The sequence below is a fragment of the Ceratotherium simum genome, chromosome X, assembly GCF_057802395.1.
Source record: "Ceratotherium simum simum isolate JZ-2026a chromosome X, ASM5780239v1, whole genome shotgun sequence".
Lineage (NCBI taxonomy): Eukaryota > Metazoa > Chordata > Mammalia > Perissodactyla > Rhinocerotidae > Ceratotherium > Ceratotherium simum.
In genome coordinates this window covers 89,887,828-89,909,262 of record NC_141940.1, presented here as the reverse complement: position 1 = coordinate 89,909,262, position 21,435 = coordinate 89,887,828, and the positions used below count along the sequence as shown (strand labels likewise).

General features: G+C 42.7%; 2 protein-coding genes and 1 pseudogene across 3 annotated transcripts in view; 1 reads left to right on the top strand and 2 right to left on the bottom strand.

Annotated features, from left to right (window-relative positions):
* ZNF182 (zinc finger protein 182) overlaps nucleotides 1-21,435 on the bottom strand; it is a 44,167-nt gene that overhangs the window by 22,371 nt on the left and 361 nt on the right. For both annotated transcript variants that reach the window (XM_087427784.1, XM_014791014.2), the window contains exons 2-7: nucleotides 20,998-21,054; nucleotides 16,729-16,855; nucleotides 16,394-16,481; nucleotides 10,575-10,800; nucleotides 3,643-3,731; nucleotides 2,711-2,769 (exon numbers count right to left, since the gene is read on the bottom strand). In XM_087427784.1, coding sequence (XP_087283910.1) covers nucleotides 2,711-2,725 — 15 coding nt within the window. In that variant the 5' untranslated portion in view covers nucleotides 2,726-2,769; nucleotides 3,643-3,731; nucleotides 10,575-10,800; ... (1 more) ...; nucleotides 16,729-16,855; nucleotides 20,998-21,054. The remainder of the gene's footprint in view (nucleotides 1-2,710; nucleotides 2,770-3,642; nucleotides 3,732-10,574; nucleotides 10,801-16,393; nucleotides 16,482-16,728; nucleotides 16,856-20,997; nucleotides 21,055-21,435) is intronic.
* Nucleotides 10,034-12,616, top strand: LOC101397691 (sperm acrosome-associated protein 5-like). Its single transcript, XM_004435075.3, has 4 exons — nucleotides 10,034-10,178; nucleotides 10,602-10,760; nucleotides 12,272-12,350; nucleotides 12,454-12,616. The coding sequence occupies exons 1-4, from the start codon at nucleotides 10,034-10,036 to the stop codon at nucleotides 12,557-12,559; spliced, it is 489 nt and encodes a 162-aa protein (XP_004435132.1). The 3' UTR covers nucleotides 12,560-12,616.
* On the bottom strand, nucleotides 13,224-21,012 carry LOC147911933 (uncharacterized; annotated as a pseudogene).

Below are 21,435 nucleotides of genomic sequence, written 5' to 3'. Positions count from 1 at the left end.
TTTTGCACTATATACTATATATATACAATATATATTGTATATATTTTGCAATGTATACAAATATCGAATCATTATGTTGTACACCTGAAACTAATATAATGTTATATGTCAATTATATCTCAATTAAAAAAATGAAAGAGGACAGTATTTGTAAACATACATAAGCAATTTCCAGGATATACTGTTAAGGGAAAAAAGCAAAGTGCAAAAGAGTCTATAAATAAAGTATACTACCTTTTGAGCAATAAGTGGAAATTTTTAAAATATACATTTATCTGCTCGTTTTAAAAAGAAGCATCATAAGCATAAATCAGAAACTAACAAGACTTGTTACCTCCAAGGTGGAGTGAGAATAGGATAGAAGGTACAGGGGAGAGATGACAATTCTGTGTATATGTATTGTATAGTTTTGTCTCTTCAAATCATATTGACATTTTACATATAAAGGTAAGAATAAAATTAAATCAACAAAAATAAAAGAAATAAAATCTAAAATGGAATACAAACAGAAAAAATGAACCTAACTGTATACCAAATAAATAACATAAGCACACTGGATAGGAAAAAAAGAAAAGAAAAATGAAAAACTATTCCAGGTAACTTCTAAATAGAGTACTCTGATTACATATCCTCAGTATAAAAGGCATGCAAACAAATTGTGTACTGTACTCAGTAGGTTGGCTTTTCACAGGTGTGGGTGCAGGAATTCTGATTCCAATTTCTGTATATTGTCAGACTAAGCAAATGAGTCAATATATTGATGCTAAGAGCTGTGCTCTCACTTTTAGAAAAGGGAGATGCAAATATGGAATGAGGGAAGACTAGGAAGATTCCTGAGATACTGCATGAATTCAAAGTATGTATGTATGTGTATATGTATACACATAGATACACGGACATATAAATAGACACACACACAAAGACAAAGCTCTGTTCACTGAAAGAACCTAGAAGTAACGACACCCCTGTGGCAATGAGCACACCTAGCACCCAGATTTTGGTTTCTATATTATCCACTAATAGGAACCAGTGCTCCTTGGAGAAATGGCCAATTCCAGGCCTGAGTCAGGGAAAGTAAAAGATGAGGGCTAGAATATGTTGTTGCATCAGAAAGTAAGGAAGTGCTCTGAAAATTATAGGGATGTGTCAGAAGGACACAAAAGCCAGCTTAAAGGGGCTCCCACTGGCCAACTTGGGGACAATTGAGTATCAAAATAAATAATGACAATAATGGATTATATTCCATTGAGTAAAATAAAAATAAAAATTTTGTATTACTGATATAAATAAGTAAATAAATAAAGGAGAAAAGAAATCCCCACCTCCTAACACCATCACATTCTTGAAATGACAAAATTCTGGAAATGGATAACAGATTAGTAATTGCTAGGAGTCTAGGAATGAAATGAGGGGGAAAAGGGGTGGATGTGGCTGTAAAGGGCAACATAAGGATCCTGTGGAACTGTGTCTTGACCATATCAATGTCAATATCCTGGTTGTGACATTGTACTGTACCATAGTTTTGCAAGATGTTATCACTGGGGGAAACGGAATAAAGGATACAAAGGATCTCTCTGATTATTTTTACAATTGCATATCAATTATCTCAAAGGAAAGTTTAATTTTTTTTTAAAAAAAAGGTTATATACCTTATGATTCCATTTATATGATACTCTTTTTCTTTTTGTGAGGAAGATCAGTCCTGAGCTAACATCCATGCCAATCTTCCTCTTTTTGCTGAGGAAGACTGGCCCTGGGCTAACATCTGTGCCCATCTTCCTCTACTTTATATGGGACGCCACCACAGCATGGCCTGACAAGCGGTGCATCAGTGCGTGCCTGGGATCCGAACCTGGGCCCCCAGCAGCGGAGCGCACGCACTTAACCACTACACCACGGGGCCGGCCCCTGTATGACACTCTTGAAAAGTTAAAACTATAGTAACACAGAACAGATCTGTGGTTGCCTGTGGTTACAGGTGGAGGAGGATATGACTATATAAAATCTGCATGAGGCAGTTTTTAGGGGTGATGAAACTATTCTCTATACTATAGATTAGTTACACTGAACTGGACAACAACAAAATCAATTTTACTGTATGCTAATTTAAAAAACAAAAATGTTTAAAGTGAAAGAAAAAAGATAGCAGGATGTGGGTGTCTGCATGACTTCGTCTCTTGGCCAAAGGAGAATCAAAAGTCCAACTGAGAAAATTACTTCAGCAAAATCATTTGAAAGACAAGAAAATTCCCTAAGATATTTCAGTCTCAAATTACATTTTGACATTAAGTCTCCAGCTCACTGAGGAATGCTATAGGAAATACCTGAAGGAAACCAGGGACTGCATTCATCAGCAGGCTAGGGTGGAAGACAATTCCACCATCCATACGAAGACCCAGCAAAGAAATGCCTTGTAAGGCAATTGTAGGAAACCTTTACTTCCCTGAGGACTTAGTGTGCTCTCACCTGATAAGTAAGGTGAGCCAGGTTACTGGTTACATTTCCCTCTGGCTGCCAGAGGCTCAAAGAGAGATTTGCAGCTCAACATTAGTCTCTAAGTCTTCCACACGTCTACATTCTAACTTGGCCTTATTTTCCCTGATCCTAATGCTTATTTACAAATAATTTTCTATTTTATCTCAGCGATTCCTACATAGCTCATCACATCCATGGTAAAATAGAGGAAGGAACAGATAAACAACATACTTACCTGGGGTTCGGCCATTTCCTGTTCTTCTGGGGAAAAGGCAGAGATGTGTGAAGGCTGAGCTGGAAAAGTGGAGAAGAGCAGAGCATATGAGAGACCCCATCGGGCTTCCAGTGCCCAGAATAATCTGCCTAGAAATCCTCTCACACCAGCTGGGCATGAGGCCGCTCTGTGGAAGCGTGGCAACCATGTGGTTTTAACAACCACCTGTGTATTCTTGTTTCTTTTCCTCATGTAAACATCTAATACAAAAGGTTTATGTATATATCCCTGTATACTGACCCAGAAATTTTTTTCCTATGTATTTTCCTCAATGAAATAATGTATCATAATTTCTCTGTACCTTCATCTCAGCGTTGATTTTAACAATACCAAACTTAAACAATCCTATATGACCCATAACATGGGATTAATAAGAAAATACAAGGAATGAAATGCTATGTAGCTATCAAAAATAACGTATGGAACTGTACACTTATTATCTGTATACTTTTCTGTACATATATCTAAATTAAAATTTTTAAAAATGTTATAGAATGAATTTTTAATCTGAATTACAGTAAACTTCTAAGTGAAAAAAATAGGTTATAAAACTGCAGGAACCCATTTTAAAAGTATATGTTAAATGTTTAAAAATGCATACGCCTTATACACACTAAAAAATGTCTAAGAATGGACATTTAAATGTATGGGCATAAAATTAGTTCCTTTTGATTCTTTTCCTCTACTTTCTAACTAATCTACAATTAAAATGTTTTACTTGTTTGTTAAACGCCCAAAAAACTGAACTTTAAAACTATTATCCCCCTGACGTTTTAAGCAGGATCCTCCCAGATCGCGCAGCACCAGGCCCCGCCCCGCCCCCCGAAGCCCCCAGCTCTGCGCGAGGCCCCCGGGCAGGTAAGTCCTCTCAGGTGCCTCTTCCTTCTCCTCACCTCACTGGGGCCGTCTTGCCCAGGAGCCGGAAGGAAGCCTTCGGATGCAGATTCAGCTGGATCATTCACACCAGGCCCCTACCTAGCGGCTGGGGCAAGGGGAGAGGGGCAGAGAGAGAGGCGGGGCGCGCCTAAGGAGGGATGCGTATGAACCCTTAGCGCAGGTCACTGTGCTGGAAAATGTGTAAAAGTCAAAGTTGAATAAGCCCCATTCAGCCCTGACTAGCCCCATAACTTCGTCCACCATTGAGCTCACAGACCCGCATTCACTGACCTCTCGGTCCCCCATCATTCACCCCAAAAACTCCCACATCAATGACCCCCACAAATCCCCCTTCATTCGTCCCATAGAACTCCCCATCACTCAGCCATCACCCCTAGCTCTCGCCCCCTCAACCTCTCTCTCGACAACAGATTTTCTGCTCGCTGCAGAGGAGACCGTTACAAGACTGGCCTGGAGAAGCACTTCCGCTTCGGGACCGACTCGGGCTCGGCAGCCTACAGGGCTGCAGCGGCCGGGTGTGCGCATGCTCAGTGGCTGCTTTGAGCCCGCGTCTGCCAATAGTCAACATGGGAGCCCCCCTCCCTCCAGCCCGACGCGAATGCGATGGGACCCCGGCGCAGGCGCAGAGAGAAGATGGCCATGCCAGTGACGTCACTGCTCTCAGGAGGTGGCCGTGCACGCCGCGTCTCTTCCCCTCGAGGGTGGCAGTGTCTGGCAGGTGTGTACTTTGTTCTGCGGAGGCCGTCATTCCTAAGACTTCAAAAACCAATTTCCTTATGGCGAGGAGGGGAAGTGTCCAATCAAGGAAAATTCTAGCAGGCGTGAATTTGGTGTCTTGAACTTGGAGGGCAGCATCGGGCTTGCAGATGTAATTGAACGGGAAGACGCGATGCGTGGCAGAATTGCATCGTGTGCACGAAGTGGGGAAAGATCACTGGCTCTATCCAGTGGCGAGGGCTGGGTGTTTACAGTCTAGCGTTGGAAGGACGGTATGCAGACAAATGAGAAGCTGAAGAATACATAAACGGCGACATAGGACACACACACACACACACTCCGGGGTGAAGGGGATGTGTTAAGTAGTGGCTGACAGGTTGCTTTCTCTGGATAGGCAGGGATGATCTCTTTTCGTCGGAGGTGACAGTTACGCTGACTAAAAGGAGCCAGCCACACAAACAAATGAAGCAAAGAGCTTTCTGGTGGAGGGCACGGCTGTTGCAAAGGCCCTAAAGTAGGAGCTAGTTTGGCGTGTTGGAGGAACAGAAACAGTGGCAGTGTGTTGGCAGTGTAGGAGGTGTGGATAAGGGAGAGGTGGGTGGGGGCCAGATGCTGTAGGGCCTCCTCTGCCAGGGCCAGAGCTCATGTTTCACTGTGGACATTATGGATACAATGAGAAGCCCTAAAGGGATCAGATTTTAAAAAGACCAGTCTGAAGCCATCAAGCATTATATATTAACGTTACAAATACATGTATATTTGACTCTTGTTTATTGCCTGTCTTGCACCACTAGAACATGAGCTTCTCAGGAATTTGCTTAAGCACCTCCTGTATGCCAGGTAGGCTTCTAGACATTGGGACTATAGCAGGGAAGAAAACAGAACCAAAAAAAACGAACAGACGAACGTGATGGAGACAGCCTGGGTTCGAACCTTTACCTACCACTTGTGTAACCTAGGGCAATACTCTTAACTTCCCTGTACTGTTCCTCACCTATAAAACAGGGATAATGACAGTGCCTACCTCATTAAGGGTTGTAGTGACTAATGAATTGATCGTTGTAAAGGGTTTAGAACAATGCCTGGTGCATAGCAAGTGCTATATAAGTGATTGTTATCATTATTTAAATAAAATTAGACGTGTGTATGTATAAAACTTTTTTTTAATAGGAAGGAAAAAAAGTTAAAATATGACCTGCAGGCTGCTTTGTGAAGAACAGACTGCAGAGGGACAGGGCAAAAACAGGAAGACCAGTGACGAGGCTCCTGCCAACAAGCCCAGCAAGTGATATGGGAGCTCAGACCTAGCTCAGTATCTCCTGTGTGCCGGGCACTGTGTGAAGCACATGACATGACCTGCCTCAGATAGTCCCCACTCTCTGTGAACAGTCCCATGGCCCCCCACTTGTCATATGAGGAAACTGAGTCCCAGAGAGATTAAGTAACTTGCCCAAGGTCACACAAGTTCCCAAGGTAGGATCCTTAACTTCCACCCAGTAATACTCTGCTTATTCATTATCTGACAGAACTTCCAGAAAGTATCTGAGAGTCCTCATTCCAGAACTATTAAAACTAGCCAAGGAATATTTTTACCAGAAATATAGATGGAGCTTCCTAGCAGGCAAAGCAAAGAAAGCAAGCAGGGGAGTAATACAGATAACTTGCTCCCTGAAGGATCAGTACCTCCTGGTTACAAAACTTGTCAGCTCTCTGAATGCATTAAGAGGTGGAAAATAGGAGGGGTTAGACTTTTAGAACCCATCCCAGTCTGGCCTCGTCCAGCCTGCAAACATCACACACGTACACACATGCACACACGCGCACCCCTATGTGGGGGGAAAATCCTTTAGGGTTGGTGGATGTTGGGGTACAGTGACTGCCAGCTCCAGAAACGTTCCTGAGCCAGTGATACAGCCCCTCAGAAACTGTCCCAGGGTTCACAGTGCACATCCACAAGCTATGTGAGGCCAGCTTTTCTGCTGCAGAGCTAAGACCCTGACTCTATGTCCTGGACATCCTCTACCATCAGTCCCTACAGGTGCGACCTCTTCATACAGTGGCCTAAGCGGCAGGTAGCTAGATGAAGGGGTGTGGAAAGCTGACAGGTAGCTGGTCCCACCAGAGTCTGCACGACATGAAACTCCCACCCAAAGGCCCCCCCTCACTTGGTGAGTCATCTTAAGATACATTTCACACAACTATGTTCTTAAGATACATTTTATCACAACTATGAAAGTGTTGCCAATTGTGAGTAGTCAGTTTGGACCATGAGGTAGCAGGTGAGTTTGGCAGAGCAACAGCACAGAAGGAGCCAGTTGTCTGGTGACCTTGGAGCTGCCATGCTAGCCCTGAACTACCTGCCTCCAAGAGAGGAGTCCCCTTCCATCCTCTTGAAGTCACTGGTATTTGTGATGCTGTTGGTATGTACAGCCAAACCAAATCCTGAATGATACATCAGACGGTTCTGTCTTCGCTGATGTGAGTGTCAGTAAACAGGAGGCACATGAGACTGGAGGGGGGAGGGGACAATGGTGAATAAATGACAAATTGGGAATGAATGGGGCAAGGAGAGACAAAGGGTGGTAGAATGGAGGCGAATGAGCCGTACAGTGGAGTGAATGTGGGTAATGTGGGGCAGAGTGAGGGAATAACTATGCATCAGATTTTTAATTAATTCAAGATTATGGATGAGACTGAGTAAGTTATGGGAAAAGGAGACATAGTCTAAGTGACAAAAAGTGAAAGTGGGAGCAGACTGTGTGAGAATGGGGCAATGAAAGGTGGTGAATGTGAATGGAGTTGATAAAGCATTAGAACTGATATGAGTATTAAGGATTAGAGTGTGAATGAATGATTGTTTATGAGACACGGTATGAGTAAAGAAAGGTGAATTTAGGGGGAAGGTAGGAGTGAATGGAGGTAATGTGGGGCACCGAGGGAAGAATGGGGTGCACAAGGGGTAGAATAAGAGGGAATGGAGATGAATACATATGTGGTAGAATGTGAATATGTGAGTCAGGTCGACTTTATCTGAGTGTGGATACTAGGAGGGAGGAGAGTGACGAGGTGAATGAGGGGCAGACTGCGATTAGATAGGGTAATGCAGGGCAGTGTTCCAGGGATGTACAGGGATCCCAGTGTGAATTAGCCCAGGTGAATGAGCTAAAGCATGTGTATGAATGGAGGTAATATTGGGCAGAGTGCGAGGGAATGGCAGTAAAGAGCAGAAGAAGGTGAGTAACTCGGTATTGTGAGGCAGAGGGAGAAGGGATGAAAGTCACAGGGCCCAAGGTGAGTAAAGTGGGTAAAATGGGGCCCAATGTGAGCAAAAAGTGAATTCAAGGTAGAGTGTGACTGAACAGGGGTAATGTGGGGCAGAGTGGCCCCATGAATCAGGAGCAGAACAAGAGTGATAAGTGGAAATAGGGGTTACATTGGGAGTGAATTTAAATGAATGGGATAATGAGAGGCAGAGTGAGAGTAAATGGAGGCTTGAAAAGCAAATTGAGAAAGGCTGGAGGTGACCAAGCGTAGAGTGAGTATATGTGGGTAACTTGAGCTAGTGTTTGGGAGTAATATGGGGCAGAGTTCCAGGAGGTGGGGGTAATATGGGGGCAGCATTTGAGAGAACAGAGGTGAAGAAGGGGCAGAAAGACAATGAATGAGAGAGAGAATGAGGCCCAGAGTCAATGAATAAAGCTGAAGGATGGGCCATGTGAGAGTGAACGGGAGTCATTTGAGGCAGTGACAGAAAGTGGAGGTGCAAGTAGGAAAGAAGAGTCTGAATGAGGGCCGGCCCCGTGGCGTAGTGGTTAAGTGCGTGCACTCCGCTGCTGGCGGCCCGGGTTCGAATCCCGGGCACGCACTGATGCACCGCTTGTCAAGCCATGCTGTGGCCGCATCCCATATAAAGTAGAGGAAGATCAGCATGGATGTTAGCTCAGGGCCAATCTTCCTCAGCAAAAAAAAAAAAAAAAGAACTAATTTTTACAAACAACCCAATCAAAAAATGGGCAGAGGAAATGAACAGACACTTCTCCAAAGAAGATATACAGATGGCCAATAGGCGCATGAAAAGATGCTCAACATCACTAATCATCAGGGAAATGCAAATCAAAACCACACTAAGATATCATCTTACACCCGTTAGAATGGCTATAATCACCAAGACAAAAAGTAACAAATGCTGGAGAGGCTGTGAAGAAATGGGAACCCTAATCCACTGCTGGTGGGAATGCAAACTGGTGCAGCCTCTATGGAAAACAGTATGGAGATTCCTCGAAAAATTAAAAATAGAAATACTTATGATCCAGCTATCCCACTACTGGGTATCTACCCAATGAACCTGAAATCAACAATCCAAAGAGGCTTATGTACCCCTATGTTCATTGCAGCATTATTCACTATAGCCAAGACATGGAAGCAACCCAAGTGTCCCTCAACTGATGATTGGGTAAAGAAGATGTGGTATATATATACTACTCAGCCATAAAAAAAGACAAAATCGTCCCATTTGCAACAACATGGATGGACCTGGAGGGTATTATGTTAAGTGAAATAAACCAGAAAGAGAAAGACACACAGTGCATGATTTCACTCATATGTGGAAGATAAACCAACACACAGAAAGACAGAACTGTTTGGTGGTTACCAGGGGCTAGGGGAGTGGGGGGTGGGCACAAGGGGTAGAGGGATGCACTTACATGGTGACTGATAAACAATAATGTACAACAAAAATAATTTTTAAAAAAAAGAGTCTGAATGAGAGTGAATGGAGGTGAAGAAGGAACATGACGTGAGAGAATGTGTGTAATGACAAGTAGAGGGCTAGGGAATTGTGGTAATGTGGGGCCCAGTGTGAATGAATGGAAGTAGATGAGAGGCAGTGTAAGTGAATGGGGGAGTAAAAGGTAGAACGAGAATGGAGGTGAAAAAGCAGTAGAGTGTGAATATATATGTAATATATAATGTGTAATATGTTAATGTGGGGCACAGTATGACTGAAGGGGGTAACGTGGGGCAGATTCCAATAAATTAGGGTGGAACAGGGCACAATAAGTGAAGAGAGGTGAAGGAGGTGCTGAGAAAGAGTAAATAGAGGTAATGAGGGGCAGAGGGCACGAGCATGGTGGTCATATTTTGCTGTGCATGAGGAATCCGAGGTGGGAGTAGGCACAGCATAGTGAACAGAGCTGACTACTCAGCAGAGTGGGGGGAATGGAGGCGATGAGGGGCAGAGTGAGTGGAAATGGAGGTAACCAAGTGGTAGAACATGATTAACAGGAGTAGAGTGGGACAGCGTTGAGGAATGTCGGCTGAGTTGTGAGGTTTAGTCTCTGAGTCCTGTCTGTCCTTTGTGTGTCCCCAGCCCCTCTCTCCCTGCATCTCTTTATGACATCTCCAGGTTTCTCCCTGTTTTTGTCTCCTTCCATCTCTGTGTATACGGCAGTATCTTTCTTTTTCCTTGTGTGTGTGTCTTTAACAGAGCTGACACTGGGGAAGATGGTGAGGTGCCCAGCCCTCTGGCTTTTGTGTTCCAGAATTTATCACTTAGATCTTTGCTCATAGAGCCCAGAGTTCCAGAATGCCCCTAGTTCTGAACATTGCAGGGTGAGGAATCCTTGCAATCCTGAAGCAAGGAGTCAGCTAGGAGGGCTTGTGGGTGTCATAATGCAGGCCTGGGGCATGGTGGTGGTGACCCTGGCCATGCTGATGTTTGCCACTGTGGATGCCAAGATCTATGAACGCTGCGACCTGGCAATGAAGCTGGAGAAGGCGGGCCTCAACGGCTTCAGGGGCTACAGCACTGGAGACTGTGAGACTCCACTTGCCCCAAGTCCCACCCCAACCCTGAGCTGCCCACCACACTCAGACCCAGGCCTCCCTTGTAATTTTATCACCTCCCCGGGCCAGGGCATGATCCTCTTGGTCACCCCCTGACTGGCTGTGATGAGTGGTTTAATTAACTCGAATGTCATCACCATCATTGCCTTCACAACTATCACCCTCATCTCTACCATCACTATTACTACCCTCATCACTACCATCACCATGAATACCATCACCACCACCATCACTGATATCTCACCAGAATCACCAACATCAACACCACCACCAAACCAAGATCATCACCCCCACAACTGAGATAACAACCATCCCTGTCCCCACCCCCCTCATTTTACCCTCCCCTATTCCCAGGACCCATGCCTACCTGCTACCTCCCCTCTTTCTGCGCCAGGGCTGTGCATGGCACACTATGAGAGTGGCTTTGACACCTCCTTCGTGGACCACAATCCTGACGGCAGCAGTGAATACGGTATTTTCCAGCTGAACTCTGCCTGGTGGTGTGACAATGGTGTTACACCCACTCAGAACCTCTGTCACATGGAGTGTCTTGGTAAGGCAGCACTGGGGACACTCTGAAGCCCCTCCTGGTCCTGCATGAAGCAACATGCAGAGGGCAAGGTTGTCTAAGCCATAGTCTCCAGTAACAAGCAGAAAAATGACAGGGAAAAAGCAGAGTTTCCTGGGCAGTTAGAGACACTATCCTGTATCCTTACCCGGACTACACTGACATGGTGTCTAGGTCACGAGGACTCAGAGCTCCCAAACCTCACCCAGAATGGAGGGTACAGTTTTCTGGGACTCAGGAAACAGGAAAGTTAGCTCCACATGGAATGAAGGGGGAGACTGTCCTGATTTGGGATTGAGGTTGTTCAGGCCCTGAGGGAAGAAGCAGATATATGGCTGTAGGAACAGAAACAAGGTACCTTCATGCAGAAAGGAGAGAACTTTCCAGACAAGAGTGTGGTGTTGTTGAAGACAAAATTGAATAGCAGCAGAAATTGTTTAGAGTTGGCCAAAATGGTGTTCGAGCTTGTCCAAGACAGGCCAAAATGGAGACAGAGGTTATTTGGGGCCAGCCCAAATGGAGGTTGAGGTTGTCTAAATCCTGCCACAGTGACAAAAGAGGTCACCCAGGATTGGCCAGCTTGAAGGTTAAGGTTGTCCAGGATTGGCCACCATAGAGGTTAAGGTTGTATAGGACAGGGTAACATGAATATTAAGGTTTTTCAAGACTAGCTAAAATGAAGGTTAAGGTTGTTCACTTTGAGCCAACATGGAAGTTGAGATAGTCTAGGATTAGCTAAAATGGAAGTTGAGGTCCTAGACCAGTCAACATGGAGGTTGAAATTATTTATAACCCGTCAAAATGGCAATTGAGGTTGTCCAGGACTGGTCAACATGGTGGTTGAGATCATTAACTAGTGAGAATGGCAGTTAAGGTCATCCTGGTCCAGTCACCATGGCAACTGAGATCATATAGGACCAGGCACTGGTCCTATATGACCAGTGCTGGCTGAGGTTGAACAGGACTAGCCAACATGGAGATTGAGGTCATTTGTAACCAGTCAAAATGGGAGTTGAGGTTATTCAGGACCTGACCACATAGTGTTTGAAGTCACCAGGACTGACCAACCTTGCAGTTGAGTAGCTTCCCAACCAGTCAAAATGGTGGTTGAGGTGATATCGGACCAGTCACCACTGCAGTTGAGATCATTCATAACCACACAAAATGACAGTTGAAGTCATCTAGAACTGGCCCATGTGGAGTTTGAGGTTGTCCAGGACCAGCCTGGTGGTGGTTGAGGTTATTCATAACCAGCCAACATGACAGTCAAGGTCATCCAGGATCGGTCAACATGAGTTAAGGTTGTACAGAACCAGCCAACATGGCAGTTGAGGCAATTCATAACCAGCTGACAAATGAATCAAGGTCATCCAGAATCAGCCAATGTAGTGGTTAAGGTTATTCAGGCTCCAAGGAACCCAGAACCCCTGGATCCTCCATACACTGTCTTCCTGTCCCCAGTGCACCAGATCACTATGTCCCTCTCTTCCCCCTAGACTTGCTCAACCGCCATATTCTGGATGACATCTTGTGTGCCAAGCAGGTGGTATCCTCACAGAACGGTATGAATGCCTGGTAAGTTCATAGGGATGGCTTGGACCCTGGGCAGCTGGGATAGTGGCACTGCCACCTCATCAGTCTGTCCACTTCATCATCCCTCCCTCCCTTCATTTTCCAGGGAATCTTGGACCCGGCACTGTTCTGGCCATGATTTATCTGAATGGCTCAAGGGGTGTAATATGTATGCAAAACCTGATGCAAAGAAAATTAATTCCCAGAGATAGAGGTTTTATTTTCCTTCCTTTTCTTTCTTCTGTGGATTTAATAAAGGATGGTATCTATAACAATACAAAAGACCTCTGATGCCTGACTCTGTTTTTCCAATGCCTGGAAGTACCCCCATTCAATCACTTCCTCCATATATTCAAAGCTCTAATCAGAGGACACCAGATCACTCGGGGCGGTGGAGGGGTGGGGCGGGTGTTAGAGGATAGTGTAGTGATTAAGAGCATAGGTTCTCCTGGGTTCATATACCTTCTCTACCACTTACTAGCTGTGTTGCCTTGGGCAAGGCACTTAATTTCTCTGTGCCTCAGTTTCCTCATCTATAAAATGAAGATGATAATGATAGTATCTCATGGGGGTGTTGGGAGAATTAAATGAGTTAATGTTTGTAAAGCACATAAAGTGGTTGGTACAGAAGGCAGTTATAGGTCTGGATATAGAAGGGTAGGGGTGGGGGAGTGTGAAATTTGGCTTCCCTTAAAAAGTATCACTCTCAGTTGAGGTCACTACAGGGTCTTCAATTAAGGCAGATACAGTCTCTTCAGGGGAAAATGGAATTGGTTTCAGCTTACACAGGAAACTCAGTGGGAATTAGGAGTTTAAAGTATTCACATTCTCCCACATCCTCCCACATACTACCATTCTAACTGTCAGCCCCCCACTCCCTCTTTCATGATCAGTATCCTAAGTTTCAAATGACAGACTTGGAATTTAGGCCGGGAATTCAATGGATGCACAAGATAATAATTTCCTTGTACAGAATGCCTGGCTTTCAGTCTATGTCTTGAGCAGAGAACGTAGGAATTTGAATTTGCCCTTCTTTCTCTTTGTGCCAGCCAGCCCCACTGGAAGCAGCCACCCCCTTGAGGAAGCAGTCCCTTCCGTCCTTTGTACTTTTTGGTTAGGAGTGGATACTCAACTACCCAAAGCCTTGTTTTCAGTGTTTACTTCATCCAGGATAAGCACAGCTGCCCATTAAAGCAGCTATCTGCCACTGCATGCCAAGGAATGCCTGAGCCCCCTTCCTTAATGCCAACTGGATTTCCCCTGCCTTCAGCCCCAACCAGCCTAGATAACCAAATCTCACATTTCCCCGAGGCTCCATAAAGGGTGCCATCACTCTAGGTACCAATTTCTGAATGTGATAATTATTCATCAAAAGAAGCAGAAATAAACTCTGGTGACTTTAAGTAAAAAGTGGATCTCCTAAAAGCCTATTAGGTAGGTCATAGTATTTCTGGGAGGACTGCATGACCAAACTCAGAAAGGGGGAAGGTCTACACATAGAAACACAGCCAAAATCTTGACCGTAGAACAGGCTGGGGCAGAAATACTGGCATTATCAACTGTTGCTGTTTCTGGAAACTGGATTTGATGCCCTAGTGTTGTTTTCTTTACACTGTTCTCTTAATGCATCCTTTCTAATAATTTATAACATTTATAGTGTGTTTCTAATCATTGTTCCTTTAGTGGTTATCTTTAAATCTGTAACTTTATATCATTTAGTAAGCTCTTTTTTCTTGTATTCCCCATTATGAGAGATGTCAAAACAGCTATTCCTAACAATAGATCTTATTAATTTTTTTCTATGAGAGTTTTTTTAAATCTGGACTGTTTCCCTTATATCATTTCCATGGGACTATGTTTATTGCAATTAATTAAATTGGGTTTCTCTTGATACCTGTGCCCGAATTTACAGTGCGATTTGGCTTTCCGCAGAAGGCTCTCATATATTCAAGGCTACAAAAGACTGCAGTCTTGAACAACCTCTCTGATGTAAAATAGTCATTCAATATACACCCATGATAACAAGTACAAAGGCCAAGTTTGTTTGCATCAGGACCTTGGCTCTTGCTATTCCTTCTGCCTGGAATGTTCTTACCCCCATTATGGCTGACATCTCATTTTCAGGTCTAAGCTCAAATGCCATGTCCTCAGAAAGGCCCTCCCTGACCACCTTAGCTAAAGTATGATCCCCCACTTCACCTTTTTCTTTTTCTTTGACTTTTCTATGAAGCACTTTCCATTTTCCATTGTTACTTCTTTCGCAAAGTTTCTCTTCTCTCTGAGCTCTTTACTGCATGATAAGCTTTAACTTCTGGAAAGGTTTTTCTCGTATTCAGGACAGTCATAGGGTTTCTCTCCTATGCGGGCTCTCTGATGTACAGTGAGTTTTGACCTCTCTGAAGGCTCTACTACACTTATCACATTTATAGGGTTTCTCTCGTGTATGAGTTCTTTGATGTATAATGAGATATGATTTCTGGGAGAAAGCCTTCTCACATACATTACACTCATAGGGTTTCTCCCCTGTGTGAACTCTCTGATGAATAATGAGATATGATTTCTGGAAGAAAGCTTTATCACATTCATTGCATTCATAGGATTTCTCAAATTTTTCTCCTGTATGAGCTCTCTGATGTAACATGAGATACAACTTCTGGGAGAAGACTTTTCCACACACAGTACATCCATCAGTTTTTTCTCCTGTATGAATTCTTTGATGAGCACTGAGACTCGGCTTAAGGGTGAAGGCTCTTCCACAGTCTGAACACACATATGGCTTCTCTCCTGTGTGAGTTCTTTGATGGATATGCAGTGTTGATTTCTCTCTGAAGGATTTGCCACATTCATGACATTCAAAGGGTTTGTCTCCTGTGTGCATTCTCTGATGTACACTGAGGTATGCCTTCTTGTTGAAGGCTTTTCTGCATTCTGTACATTCATAGGGTTTCTCTCCTGCATGAGTGATCTGATGAGCAATAAGGAGTGAATTCTTGCTGAGAGTTTTTCTACACTCCAGAAATTCATAGGTTTTCTCTCCAGCTTGAGTTATATTATGCTGAACATAGCATGGGTTATGATTACAACTTTTCATGTCTGCATTATATATGGAGTTTCATTCCATTATTTTTCTCATGCCTGCCATGAATTAATAATTTCCCACATCTATTACCTTCATAACATTTCTGAGCTGCAAAGCCTCTATTATGACTAAGTAAGCCTAAATTATCTTTAAAACTTTTCCCATATGAGTCACATATATATGGTGTGTGTAATGAAGAGACCACCCATGTGCTCTGAGGAAGTGGGCTTACAAATCCATTACATTCATGACCTCTCTCCTTAGTCACAATTTTCTCATTAATGGATATAACTTGCCTAAGATGTCTGTTTTGGTTTTCCTGGTGCCTCTCCAGCTGGTCAACTTGCCAGACTTCTAGAAAGAATAATAATAAACCATACCCTATGCATATATCTTTTGTCAGAAGCAGACCTCTGATGGGGTTGACTTTTATTTTCTTTTAAGTCTAGATACCAGTCAGAAAGAAATTTGAAGTACATGTCTCTCCTATACTCGGAGCTTGAGGGGAAAAAACTCCAAATTTCTCTAATAGAAATTGGAACAAGAAAGTAACAATAAATATAGTGACTTTGATTGTTTAAGAAAAATACGTTAAAACTGAGGAGAGAAGGTGAAAATAGGTTTAGGGATCCATGAGAAGGAAAAAAGATTTTGAAAAGGTAGCAGATCCAGGATTTGGAGGGAGGGGACTCAAATAGAATGGAAAGAGCCTTTCAGGAAGGCTGAAAACAACTGAGGTGACCAAGAAAAGAAGCAGAAGGACAAGGCCAGATTGTAGTCTAGTTCCTTACCATCTCATTTCAAGAATACCATGAGGCAGTAACTCATAAAACTAACAATTTGGAGTTAGCAAAAAAAAGTTCATATCCTTCAGGAAGATATTTCTGAGCTTTCAAAGATGTCCAGCCCTCACTGACCCACAGGGGTCCTATTATCATCATCCCCCATCTGTTCATTTCTTATTTACCTGTACAACTTGAACTTGAGATTTCTCTCTCTATGATCCAAAGCCCTGTCTTCTCCAAAGAGGCAATCACATCTGGTTTGCAGACACCCTGTAATGGAAATGATACAAGACTTAGGCACATCTCTGTGGACTTCAGGGCCTCAAAGTAATTGGGAAGGTACATTTTAATAAGTATAAATTTCACATGTGAATGAAAATACAAACACCTTGTTTAGTCTAAGAAGGATTAAGAATCTTTAGTCCCTGGAACTTGAGGTCAAATTATTGAAACACTTCAGAGATGGAAAGTTATTCTATTTGGCACACTGTAAATTACTCAGGGAAGCCATCCTCACCCACAGAGACCAAACAGCTGTAGTTCTCTAGCATCACATCTCTGTACAGGGTCCTCTGAGTAGGGTCCAGATGATTCCACTCCTCCTGGGTGAAGTCCACAGTCACATCCTTGAATGACACTGATCCCTGTAATTGCATACTTCTGTGCAATCAGTTTGATAGAAATTAAAGTAATAATATTTTTTAAGATAAAGGGAATATTCTTCAGAGAGAAGCTACTGTTTAATAATTTCAAAAAAGCCTTCTCTGTGATATTTGCAACACCTATATCTAGCGAAGGACTTTTATACTATAGAAACTATAAAGAACTCCTACAAATCAATAAGATAAATATAGATAATCCAAGAGAAAAATTACGAAAAGATCTGAACAGACACTTCATAAAAGATGATATCCAAATAGCGAATAAACATATGAAAAGGTGCTCAACATCGTTAGTCATCAGGGAAATACAAATTGAAACCACAATGAGATACCACTATATAGCAACAGAATGGCTAAAATTAAGACCAAAAACTCAAATGTTGGTGAGGATGTGGAGCGACTAGAACTCTCCTATATTGTTGGCGAGAATAAAATGGTACAGCCACTTTGGAAAACATTTTAGTTGAATCCACTAATGCTGAGCATACCCCTAACCTGGGACCCAGCAATCCCACTCCTAGGTATATATCCAATGGAAATGCACACATATGTTCACCAAGACATGTACAAGAATATTAATAGAAGTATTATTTGTAATAGCCAAAATAGAAACATCCATCAGCAGAATGGTAAACAATTGTGATATGTTTATACAATGGAATAGTACACAGTAATGGAAAGAGAACAAACTACTGATACATAAAATAACAAGGATGAATCTCAAAAACATTATGATGAGTGAAAGAAGCCAGACCCCAAAGAATAATAATGTATGATTCCATTTATATTACATTCAAGAACAGGCAAAAATGATCTCTGATGATAGAAATCAGAAAGTGGTTACCCATGAGTCGGGGGATAGTGATGGGAAGTGGCATGAAGGAGGCTTCTGGGGGGCTTATCATTTCCTGTTTCTTGATTCAGGTACTGGTTACAGAGGTGTTTCCAATTTGTAGAAATTCACGAAACTGTACACATTATACACTTTTCTCTATATGCCATGCTTCAATAAAAGTTCTACTCCAAAGGATTTTTATCTAAGTTATATTTCCAAGAAAGGTTTAAAAAATAGGAAGACAAAGATTTAAGAACCCGCAGAAGAGCAATGTATGTAAAAGAACAACTCACAAAAGAAAGGAAAAAAATATGAAAAGATACTCAACCTCATTGATAAATAAACACAAACAAAAGAAAGGAGATATTTTCAACTGTCAAATGGCAAGGATTAAAAACATGACAAAAGGATTAGAAAGAGTACTTTCATTCATTATTAGTGGGAGTGTAAACTTGCACTAACTTTTCAAAAGGCAATTTGGCGATGTCTATGAAAGTTCAAATTGTGCCCATCTTTTGAACCAGAAATTCTAGAAATGCTCACCACAGTCTACAACAATAGATGACACAAGTTCTGTGACAGAAATTACACTGAAGTCCTTGAATATGGGGCTGATTACCAAATCGTGGTACATGCATACACGAGAAAATTATACAGCTGTTAAAAATATCTCTATGTCCTGATAGTGAAATATCTTCTATCAACAAATATTCATTGAGTAGAGACTATCCCAGCAATGCCAGTGACCAGCTGTGCAAGCCCATGCCACTTGCTTATCCACTCTGGGACTCTGTTTCCTCATCTGTAAGATGTGGATAATAATGGTTCCCACTTCTTAGGGTGGTTGTGAGGAGAAAGGTGGTCATGTGTATAAAGTGCTTAGTAGAGTGCCAGGTGCAGTGTGAGCTCATTATGTGTTAGCTCCTGTTACTGCCACTAATATTATTCTCATCATCGTCTGTATTTTCATTACTACTACTACCATTATCAATATTATTATGTAAAGGGAAAAGAGGGAGTTGCAAAACAGTTTGTATATTATGAGCAAATTTTAGCAAAAGGAAGACTTATGTTAACTATATGTTTATATGTGTATGTAAATATAAAGAACAAGGGAGAGAAAGGGGTGTATCGATGGAAATTAATCAAATCCACCATAGAATTGGTTATCTGGAATGAGTGGTAATATGAGATTATGAGATATTTTCTCTTTTTAGGTTGTATATTCTTAAAAGAGTTTGAATTTTTGGTGCCACTTCTATATCACTTTTGTAGTGAGCAAAAAAAAAAAAAAGAGAAAACAACACAGACATTTTAAAAAAAAAAAAAAAGGGCAGAAGGGAAAGAACTGAATAAAGTCAGAGACATCATTAATTCTGAGCCTGAAAAAGAAAAGGGCAGGGGCCGGCCCCATGGCGCAAGGGGTTAAGTGCTTGCACTCCGCTGCGGTGGCCCGGGGTTCGCCAGTTCGGATCCCAGGCACACACCAACGCACCACTTGTTAAGCCATGCTGTGGCGGCATCCCATATAAAGTAGAGGAAGACGGGCACGGATGTCAGCTTGGGGCCAGTCTTCCTCAGCAAAAAAAAAAAAAAAAAAAGAGGAGGATTGGCATTGGATGTTAGCTCAGGGCTGGTCCTCCTCACAAAAAAAAAAAGAAAAGAAAAGGGCAGACCTATGGATTGCTCAGGCTGTGCTGAAATCCTAGATGAGAAAAAAATGTATTGGAAAATAATTTGAAGGGCACGAGGTTTACTGATTCTTCCTGACATCAAGGTTTTATCCCCGTATTGAGCCAGAACATAAGAAAGCCGCTTGTGGTTTCCCAGAGTCACATCCCTTTAGTTCTGCCCCAGCAGCACACCTTTGGCTGACATGAAGGCATATTTTAAGTCACACGCAGAGCAATCCTATCCCTGCATTTATCACAAGATTGCTGACGAGGACGTGGTTGACCCATCAGAGAAACGTCTTGAAACCTCAACATCAGGAAATCTTTGCTTCTGAGGAAATAGCTTACTTTCTTTGTGATATAAGAAAATTTTTATATACTGGGGTATATGGGGAAGCCATTCTGGTTTAAACTTGAAATTTTATTTGAACCAAAAAGCCTGACTGGCAGCTTGTCAAACATACATTGTACATCAGCTTTAATCATTATCCTAACTAAAGAATGTACTCTTCGAAGACAAGAATTGATGCCTCCCTTCCTATGAGGCCAGCATTCTTTAAAGGGTCATGTTGGCCTGCTGTGTATATGCTAATGTGTAACAAAATATCTCCTGGAACCTCTGAAAGAGTGTACCCCTGTCATGCTTGGTGTATACCTCTTTGTTTGGATATGGTATATAACTGTGCTGAAAATCACTCTTCTCCAGAACACTTTCTTCCTTGCAAAGCCTGCGGCTCCTGGGTTATAGTCCTCAGTTTGGCTCGAATAAAATTCTCTCTCCCCTTTTCTTTTACAATAGAATGATTATTGATTATTTGTGTTGACATCTATATGGGTGAGATAAATAAAACAAGTGAGTGTTTCCTTCCCTTTATGTCGTGGCTTCCAGGAAGCTCAGAAAAATTACTGTAGCTCAACTTAATTACATAGGATCCAGGGCCGGCCCTGTGGCTTGGTGGTTAAGTGCGCGCGCTGCGATGCTGGCGGCCTGGGTTCGGATCCCGGGTGCGCATCGAGGCACCACTTCTCTGTCCATCCTGGGGCCGAGTCCCACATACAGCAACTAGAAGGGTGTGCAACTATGACATACAACTATCTGCTGGGGCTTTGGGGGCAAAAAATAAAATAAAATAAAATCTTAAAAAAAAAAAATAAAAAAATAATTACATAGGGTCCTATGATCTACCTATATACATTTCAGCCTTGCTTTGGTCTTGCTCTGCTTCCCTAATCCTAACTTTTTATGTGTTTATACATATACATTTTATGGTATAAATAACAATATATTAATAATATATAATAATAATATCAACCCCATATATAAGGCTTATTATGTGTGTGCCAGGCATTGTTCTAACCACAGAATATTAACTTAATTGATCTTCACAACAACTATAAAGGTGTAGGTATTATTATTATTATCATCATAATCACCATCATCCCCATTTTACAGATGGGGAAACTAAGGCATAGAGAGGTTAGAGACTTGCCTAAGCTCACAACGCTGTTAAGGGCACTTAAGCTCCAGAGTCTGTGCTCTTAACCACTACACACTGCTTTCTTGCTCCTAAGTGTCCCAACATAGGTTGGATGCAAGGGAGCAAATAAGAACTTACCTGGAACTTAGTCATGTCTGACTTGTGGAGAGAGGGCAGTGGCCTGAAAAGGCAGAGCTGTTGAGAGGGGGGAGAAGAAAAGAGAAGAGTTGGGGACGGCATGGAAAATTCAGATCGAAAGTTCACCAAATCAGACTAGAAATCCATAAATGCCAGCTGGTAAAATGGCCATGCTGAAGCCAAGAAAAATGGGAAAGAACATTTGTTTTCCCCGCAGATCCCCATCATTCAGCAACACTGCCCTATTGTGGACCTCACAGACCTCCTAATACTCACCCTCACCCTGCACTGACTCCAAAGAACCCCCCATCACACACCCCACAGACACCCCTGTCACCCCAAATACCCCCATCATTCACCCCACGGACCCCATCACTCACCCCACAGATCCCCCATCACTGACTCCAGAGACCTCCCATCACACACCCCACACACACC

Excerpts from the sequence above, each read along its gene's own strand:
- LOC101397691 (XM_004435075.3), top strand. The coding sequence starts at position 10,034 with ATGCAGGCCTGGGGCATGGTGGTGGTGACCCTGGCCATGCTGATGTTT. Across the intron at positions 10,179-10,601 it reads GGGCTACAGCACTGGAGACT|GGCTGTGCATGGCACACTAT; the intron begins GTGAGACTCCAC and ends TTTCTGCGCCAG. Across the intron at positions 12,351-12,453 it reads CAGAACGGTATGAATGCCTG|GGAATCTTGGACCCGGCACT; the intron begins GTAAGTTCATAG and ends TTCATTTTCCAG.